The sequence below is a fragment of the Fulvia fulva genome, chromosome 6 (assembly GCF_020509005.1).
Source record: "Fulvia fulva chromosome 6, complete sequence".
Taxonomy (NCBI): domain Eukaryota; kingdom Fungi; phylum Ascomycota; class Dothideomycetes; order Mycosphaerellales; family Mycosphaerellaceae; genus Fulvia; species Fulvia fulva.
This window is the reverse complement of record NC_063017.1, coordinates 513,414-521,399: the sequence shown is the minus strand read 5'-3', so window position 1 is coordinate 521,399 and position 7,986 is coordinate 513,414. Positions and strand designations below refer to the sequence as shown.

Sequence of the window (7,986 nt, the reverse complement as noted above, 5' to 3'; positions counted from 1 at the left end):
TCCACCGCCCTTTGACATACAGACACTGCCTGGCCTGGCCTGGCCTGGCCTGGACTGGTTTGGACTGGTTTGGAAGGCTTCAAGCCTCGTACTAAGCTGTTGAGATCGTGCAAGACACTGTGCGCTATTCTTACTTGACCACATCCACCACCCAGCGTCCAGAGCTCGAACTTCTTCCAGATTCGCGCCTTCCGCTATTTCCGGAGCCATTACTCTCAGGCTAGACCATAGAAGGAGCAGAGATGCAACTTCCTTCCATTGTCACAATGCGAAAGCCGCCTTGCTGGTCTAAGCCTCTGTCTCTCCTTCCAGATCAGGGACTGAGATAAGTCTGGCTTCAGCAGTCGGCAGTGAGGATATATGCTTGCGAGATCCGTTCCAAGGTCAGCATCTCATTCACATCACATCAATTTGCATACTTTACATTCTTGGTGCTGGCACCATCTATCTAATACTTACATACAACTTTTCCCCCTTTGGAACCGGTCGAAACGCAGGACGATCCTTGATTCTACATTTACCTGTTCAGCAACCCCCCACGTCACCTGCAACCCGCTTCTTTTGGACACACGACACCGGTGCTGGCACCAATACCCTGAGCTCTTCCTCCCGTCAGTCACCTTGTTCAACCCCTTCACGGCGCTCAGCACAGGCACTGTCTCGCCATTCTCTCATCTACTCAACAGTACTCAAGCCGCCTCCACCTCAGTCATGCCTCGCAAACAACTCGCCGCCCCCTCGCAATGGGTTCATGACCATTCGGCCGCCACATACTCCGCCACAGACTTCTCCAAATTCTTGACACAACACTCTGGCCTATGGGAGGAGTGGCGAGACAAGTCTCACGAACCCGGCTACATGATGCCTATGACGTGGCTGAGTGCTTATGGCCCCGCGGGAGCGTGAGTTACTGGACCACAACCAAGTTCATCATGATCAGTATGTACGCCATGGATGATTCCAGAACGCACAAAGACCCGTGGATGAAGGGTACTCCAAAATCGCAGAAGCAACGGTTCGCCTACCCACGCAAAGCTGCTACCCCAAGCTCCGACAGCGACGATGAAGACGGTAATGCTATCGAGAGTCCCAGCCCGAGCAGACCAGTCACTCCAATGCCTGCCACCGACGACAATGACGTCCATCCACAGACCCCAGCTGCGCGTGATCGCCAGCTCTCTACCCCCGACCCAACTCCGGCAAGACAACACACTTCAACCTTCAATCACGACACTTACGACAAAATGGTCAACACCGAATTGCAGACGAAGCACAACATGCGGAAGATGGCCGACGACTTGCAGGAGGCTCTTGATGAAGGGCAGGCCGAGCTGAATGGGACGCCGCCTCAGGACCTGGCCAGGCGACATGCTGAGGCGCGTTTGGCGAGTCTTCGAGCATTGCAGGAGAACTGCCTTCATGCCGCGGAGAAGTAGAGAATCAGGCTGATGTGTGGAGACTTGTGTATTGTCGGTTGGGGTGAGGGCTTTGGCACGTAGAGACTTAGATGCAGACGGCAATGGAACGCTGGCTCGTTCTGTTCATAATAGACTCATGTCCACTCGCTCTCATGTAGACTCGGTATCACGGTCTCCGGATAATCTTGCACCTGTTGCTATTTGACGGTCACATTTGTGTCTGCGATCGTGTTTGCCACCTGGACCGTGCTCAATCAGCGACTGCCTCAGCGTGGCACTTCAATTCCATTACACACTTCCTCTGTTTCATCGACATGACCATCGGACCCGTCACGGCCGACACGATCTACACTTTGCTAATGTTCTGGCATTCATGGTTGCCAAAGCATAATATGCGAAAGGGAAGCGGAATGCAGTCCACGACGTGCAACATGAAACCATCGCCACAAGATCAATGCGATAACGTCGCTTACATCTTGCATCCACAAAGTCTCGCCTGACAATCCGAGATCGCAGCCACAGGAACCGCCACCTTCTTTGAGATGCCAGAGTAATTGTCACACAAGACAGTCTCGATACGGTAGGTGAAATCAGCACTTGGAAGTCGTGGAAGTGGCATGTCGATATATGATTCACTCCAAAGACGAGATCGTCTTACTGCCGAATCGTCACTGCCGACTGATGGGAAGCTGCTTTGGCCAGAGCTGCCTCGCTTGAAAGTGTGCTGCACGAAGTCACACAGCTGAACGCCACGTTTCTGCTCTGCATGAATTAGTCTCAGGTCCTGCCAATGAAGCCGCATTCCGGAGCAGAGCCACGATACTGTGCCACCACTCGGAAGACGAAAGGAGAACAGGTGTGCCCAATATAGGCGTCGTGGTGAGTCTTGCCGTGGAGGCCATCTTTCGACCCGACTCGCCCAGGGTGCCGCTCGACGCTTCGCTCAGCTGAAGACAGCACCGCAGCTTCTTGCAGGGACGTCTTTCGTCCATCAACATAGATCGGCATGCTGTGAGCATACGCGGCTTTGACAGCTCCAGATGTCGGGCTCCAAGACTAACAAGTTTTTCAACTACTTGGCGAACAAGATCGCACCTCCTGGTTACGACCCAGGGCAGTTGTATGCAGGAGCCGGCTACCCTTACGCAGCACCGCAGTATGCTGCTCCTGCTTTTGATCCGACTCAGATTATGAGCAGTCTAGGTGCCCAGTATACTGGCGCCACTGCGACGGGTAATTCGCGACAGCATAATGGCAACCACATTCAAGGTGATGACTACCGGACTCATGCCAGTGACCAGGCTCAGCTGTACAACGGGAATGTGTACTATGGTCCGTGTCGTAGCAACTGTCGCCTGGAATTCTCCTTGCTGATTTCAGCGCAGCCAACACATACCATCACTACTATCAACACGAAGCCGCAGCAGCAGCTCGCGAACAGCAGACCAGCAGTGCACCTCCCGCTCCAAGCACCGCTCCCCCAGCATCTGGTCAGCGCCCACGACCTGATCTACCGCCCCGCCAAGAAGGCGTAGCAAGCGCACCACCACCTCAACCTCAGGCCGCAACTCAGGACTATTCCAGAGTCTTCCACTGTGCATCCTGCGACAGCTGCGGCAAATCCTACCTCCGAGGGATCCGTTGGAAATGCCTCTCCTGCCCCGACCACGACGTCTGCGCCGACTGCAAGACCCAAGGCACCGACGAAGGCCACTCCTTCCGCCAGCTCCCATCCGCCGCAGAGCCTCCCCTGCGCCTCGCCTCACTGGGAACATACGCTGCTCAAGGGAGTCAATTCGGGATCCTGTCCGCGCTAAACAATAACACCATGTATGAGATGTGTGACCTGCCACGTCTGGACCCTTTAGTAATCGGTGCACGGAACGGCCACTTTCAAGTCTGTCAGACGTTGATGGAGAAGATTGGAGCCTCGTATCCGCCGCAGTGTATTTCAGCGGCGATTAATGCGGCGAAGACGGCGCCGGGGTATATGGGGAATCTGTTGGCGATATATTTGGAGTCTCAGGCGACTGCTAATGAGCAGAAGAAGACTCAAGGGGCGGGGCTTTATGGCTTTTAGCCAGCTGGGACGCAGCGACTAATTCTCTCAGAATCGCGGTACAGCTTGCGTTTAGAACATGCACTATTCGATTGGCACGATGCAGAATACCATGTCCACTTGTTGGTCTTTCACGACAGCTTGCCTCTGCGGTGCATGGACACAACGTCTGCTGTGTCCTACCGATTTAGGCAATGCAGAAATTCGCAGACAGACATCTGCTAGCTCCGCTGTTCCTTTAGCCAATGAAGGCGGTCGACCACCCTACACCATCTCGAGATTTACGCGGAGCTTGGACCCCCCGAAATCGAGCACGAGGCGTACAAACACCAGAAGCGGAAGCTGTACCACAAGCTGTTGATGACGACGAATCATGCATGCTGACATGGACTGATGTTAGGCATGTTCGATGTTCTGGTCTCCACCAGCAGCTTCAGTAATACGGCGTCCTTGTTGCCGCAAGATGACAATATAATATTGCCAAGATTGTCCATCCCATGATCCTTATCAAGCTCCTCCTTGACCCGACCATGATACCACTCGATCCCACCTGGCTCGCAACGACCCATGATGGAAAGTCCCAGCCCCTCAGCAAGTCGCCCATCAATTTCCTCGCCAACGCTATCCTCACAGGTATACCGCCCGCGATAGTCGTAATTCCACCCGTCCCATGGCCTCTAATCCCAGTCTGGTTGGGTCGAGTGAGCGAGAGCTTCTTGAGACTCTCACCGATGATGAGACGGCTGGTATCTGGTGGTTTGTTCGATTTCCTCGGTTGAAGTATCGCCTAGTCGGAGGGGAAGGGCGGGGGTTTTGTTGGCCATGCCGCCGCTTTAGCTGTAAGGATGGGGACGATGGAGGCTGGGAAGTCGAAGACTTTATCGCCGGTGATGATGACTTTGCTATGATCACGGCCAAATAGTTTGGCCTTCATGTAACCGCGCTCCACAGCACGAGCATCAAATGCCGAAGCTGTTTTATCTCAAACTGGCTTGTCACCAGCCAGCGTGATACGAAGCATGCTACGCTTGTAGCCATGATAGTCATTAACAGGATTGTGGAGAACGACTCTATTATCCCTACAATCTGTCATCAGCACAACATTTCCAGGGAGCCAACCTCGCAGTCTCCTGATGACATACCATATCGCCAGATCTCCAACCTGCCACCGGAAACGACACGTAAACTCCGGCTTAACCTGGTGTTGATGAAGATAATTCAGCAACGGAGCACTCTCCTCTGTACTCCATCCATCAAAGCGATCAGTATGCGCCACGTTCAAATACAAACTCTTCTTGCCAGTCTCGGGATGCGTCCGCACAGCCGGGTGATAAGATATGAGCACCTCCGCCTTATGGCCAGAATCATTAATCCTATCCTCACGAGTCTTGGACGCTGCGGCTTTCGACGATGTGTGCACGCACGTCAAGTTCGACAACGTCTTCTTCAAGCCTTCAGACAAAGCCTCATGCGCAGCCACCTGGTTCGCGAAGAGCGTATCGCCACCAAACGGCGGCAGCTCGCGGGCTAGAAGCATAGTGGCCATGGGAGGTGTCTCCAGCTACACAGTATCGCTATGCCAGATTCCGCCAAAGTTGGTGGTTTCATGTTCTCGCTTCAGGACATGGGTGATGTCTGGGTAGCCCTCGATGCCAGGCACCATTGGGTATGGGCTCGGCTTGCCGATGGTCCTGGCGAAGTTGAGGTACTGTCCAGGATCGAGCTCATGTCTTCGCAGGAAGATGACCTTGTGCTTGAGCCAAGCCTCGCGGACTTCTCGTGTTTGCTTTTCTGTTATGGAGCGCAGGTCGATGCCTGTGATTTGAGCGCCCAGCGAACCCGCAATGGGCTTGACCTGCAAGCCATCTTGAATGGCGGTGGCAAATGATCTCGATGATGAGGAGGTGTTCCTTCTGCAGGCACGGAGGAGACCGACTGGGTGTCTCAGTCTCAGACCCATGGTTGCATCCGTAGTCCTTTTGACTGTATCTCAAATATCGAGTTCAATGGAGAGGCTTGGTCCGATCTGTTTGTCGGAGCTTGCTTGTTGTCGGATAAGTCGACCGAGGTTCTCCTCTGATGAAGGTATGGCGTAACGTTTGGGCTGATCTCACTGGAAGAATTGCCTCTGTTTGCTGCGATCTCTATTAATATTTGCCGGCCACGGTCCTCAATACAAGGCAGACGTCCTTCTTCCATCGGTGAACCTGTAACACAGCACCAAGCCAGATTCCTGGCAGTCCGCCGTCGACATCGACATACCTCTCCCTCGAACCACAGCCTTCGACATCACCGGCATCATTTACCGGCATGCAACACATCACCGTCATGAGGCGTTCCCCTCAAGCACAATGCCGTGCTTTGGCTGCAAACAAAATTCGGGTCACGGATGAGGCTGAAGCCCACCATGCAGCATTTACACCTCTTCCACTCCGACGGGTGCTGGGCAGAAGAACCAACACTCGCTTACCACCAGCTTGACCGTCACTAGACTGCAAATGGCAGATCGTCAATGACGAGCCGGCTTGACCATAAAGCAAATTTCGAGCCCTGATGAGGTCGCATGGTATGCGCCGGGTCTTGTTTTCCGGACTTGATTGAGCTGGTTCATCAATAGAGGGAGTTCCTGCTGGAAACCAGAAGTTTGATCTTGCGTCTTCGTCTTCGTGTTCCTGTTGATCTCCATCCAACCCGTCGCCTACTCACCATGTATCTCCCAACCATAATCGCACTCCTCTCATACCTCACCTTCGCAGCAACCACCCCATCCAAACGACAATCCTGCGCCGCCGAACAGAAAATCGCCGCCTGCAAACAAGAGATCGCAACCATCCGCTCTCACAACTTCGAAGATGCCAATAAGATTCCCTTAACGCTGTTGGCGTCTAGAACTTTTATCATCACGTATGGGAATCTGCCAGTGTTGTAAGATGTTCGACGCTGACATCCACCACCCAGACCAGCAGAATTAGGCTTCCAACTCCCTCCCGTCAACGTCGGCGTAACAGACAGCACAGTTTGCCTAGAGCTGGTCGGGCTCGCCACTGTTCTCGATGCTGGCGTGCCGGAGGGGTCCGATAGTTATATTGTGAATAGCAATGGCACGGTCACGTCCGATTTCATCCAGGTAAGAGGTGTTGTTTTCAGAGGCCCATACACGCGCCGCTAACGCGGGTGCAGACCGACCGCCTGGTGCTGCAAGCAGTCCACGTGCGCGAGATCCACGAGTTCGACGAGAGTACGTGTCGTATCTCCAAGATTCTCGGGTATGTGAACGGGTCACTGCTGGGCAGGGAGGCAGGGTTTGGGATACCGCCGCTGGATTTGTGAGTGTGCAATATCTGCTTGGAGGGTTATCCAGGGCCCCGAAGGGCTGGAGTCGTGAAACGCATTATATTCATGATGGCCAGGTTCCGCATCCCTGTGCTCCCCGTCAAGTGCGGCTCTTAACCTCTCCCCAAGCTCTTTGTCAACCTTACTCCACACCTCAACAGCCTTGTCCTGCACCGGCTTGACAGCGCCGCTAATGTGTACGCCCAAATTATGTACAAGCTCCTCATCCACACCATCACGCTTAAACAACTTCGACAACTCCTTCGGCTGCGTAAAATCATCATCAGTGACCTGGCTGCTGAACGCCTGAACCTTGACATGCCACTCGTTGAAGCTGACATCCGTCGAGTGGATCTGCTTAATAGGGCGGAAAGCGCTGCGGACGTAGTTCGGGTCACCGCCATAGTTGCCCTTGATCGTGCCAGGTCCGTCACGTTGGTATGGGGAGTAGAGTTTGGGGCGTGCGGCGTTGCATGGCCGTTGCTGGTAGTTGGGCCCGACGCGATCTACCTCCTAAATCAGACGCTCCTACCGAAGCTTGCTGGACCTTTCGTGCCTTAGGTGTCGACGCAAGCTCGCAAGCTCGGATCTTGGTGGCTTCACTTCAACACCATCGACACCGAGCGATAGCAGCGGTCTGATTTAGGAGGTAGGACGCGATATCGAGCAGCGTCGGGGTAGCTGAACATACGTGCTTGAAGCATGATGTCCGCACTGGGTCCGATGCCGGTGACCATGTTGAAGGGAGAGAACGCCGCTTGTTCGATGGCTTGGAAGTAGTTGTCAGGGTTGAGGCGTTTCGCAGAAAAAGGTGAGGACCCTCCATGGATCTGCATATTGTAGCGGCTTATGTATGTTCAACTCTCCCCCTAAGCTAGGTTCGAACCGATTCTGGGCGTTTGTCTCTTGGCAGGCCAGGCTTCTTATTCTTTTGGACTTAAGGGTCGGGACGCTTTTCGCCGGGCTTTGAAGCTGTCTAAAGTACACCCTCTCGGCGCGCACTCGCTATATACCGTATATAGACAATATATAGCTCGTTTTACTCCTCTCGCTACGATAAATCTAACGGTACTTATTTGATATTATATAAGTCCATTTCTGACGCGTAATTACTAGGTATAGATCGCGTCTTTACGCGTTACTTTTGTTATTATAATACACTAGATCTACCTTTAT

The 7,986-nt window shown here is 53.5% G+C and overlaps 6 protein-coding genes across 6 annotated transcripts; 3 read left to right on the top strand and 3 right to left on the bottom strand.

Annotated features, from left to right (window-relative positions):
* Positions 1-711: 711 nt before the first annotated feature.
* Positions 712-1,436, top strand: CLAFUR5_06740 (uncharacterized protein; the record flags this gene model as incomplete). Its single annotated transcript, XM_047905888.1, has 2 exons — positions 712-902; positions 965-1,436. The coding sequence occupies 2 exons, from the start codon at positions 712-714 to the stop codon at positions 1,434-1,436; spliced, it is 663 nt and encodes a 220-aa protein (XP_047763239.1).
* Positions 1,437-2,458: 1,022 nt separating this feature from the next.
* Positions 2,459-3,498, top strand: CLAFUR5_06739 (uncharacterized protein; the record flags this gene model as incomplete). The annotated part of the gene is made up of 2 exons (XM_047905887.1): positions 2,459-2,750; positions 2,804-3,498. 2 exons carry the CDS (start codon positions 2,459-2,461, stop codon positions 3,496-3,498), a joined length of 987 nt encoding a protein of 328 aa, XP_047763660.1.
* Positions 3,499-4,459: 961 nt separating this feature from the next.
* CLAFUR5_06738 (Alpha-ketoglutarate-dependent taurine dioxygenase) lies at positions 4,460-5,023 on the bottom strand (the record flags this gene model as incomplete). Its single annotated transcript, XM_047905886.1, has 2 exons — positions 4,460-4,556; positions 4,620-5,023. The coding sequence occupies 2 exons, from the start codon at positions 5,021-5,023 to the stop codon at positions 4,460-4,462; spliced, it is 501 nt and encodes a 166-aa protein (XP_047763659.1).
* Positions 5,024-5,038: 15 nt separating this feature from the next.
* On the bottom strand, positions 5,039-5,437 carry CLAFUR5_06737 ((R)-phenoxypropionate/alpha-ketoglutarate-dioxygenase; the record flags this gene model as incomplete). The annotated part of the gene is made up of 1 exon (XM_047905885.1): positions 5,039-5,437. The coding sequence occupies one exon, from the start codon at positions 5,435-5,437 to the stop codon at positions 5,039-5,041; it is 399 nt and encodes a 132-aa protein (XP_047763652.1).
* A 747-nt stretch (positions 5,438-6,184) lies between these two features.
* Positions 6,185-6,807, top strand: CLAFUR5_06736 (uncharacterized protein; the record flags this gene model as incomplete). The annotated part of the gene is made up of 3 exons (XM_047905884.1): positions 6,185-6,402; positions 6,436-6,604; positions 6,658-6,807. The coding sequence occupies 3 exons, from the start codon at positions 6,185-6,187 to the stop codon at positions 6,805-6,807; spliced, it is 537 nt and encodes a 178-aa protein (XP_047763651.1).
* A 23-nt stretch (positions 6,808-6,830) lies between these two features.
* CLAFUR5_06735 (Catalase) lies at positions 6,831-7,646 on the bottom strand (the record flags this gene model as incomplete). Its single annotated transcript, XM_047905883.1, has 3 exons — positions 6,831-6,898; positions 6,957-7,316; positions 7,502-7,646. The coding sequence occupies 3 exons, from the start codon at positions 7,644-7,646 to the stop codon at positions 6,831-6,833; spliced, it is 573 nt and encodes a 190-aa protein (XP_047763654.1).
* Between the last annotated feature and the right edge of the window lie 340 nt (positions 7,647-7,986).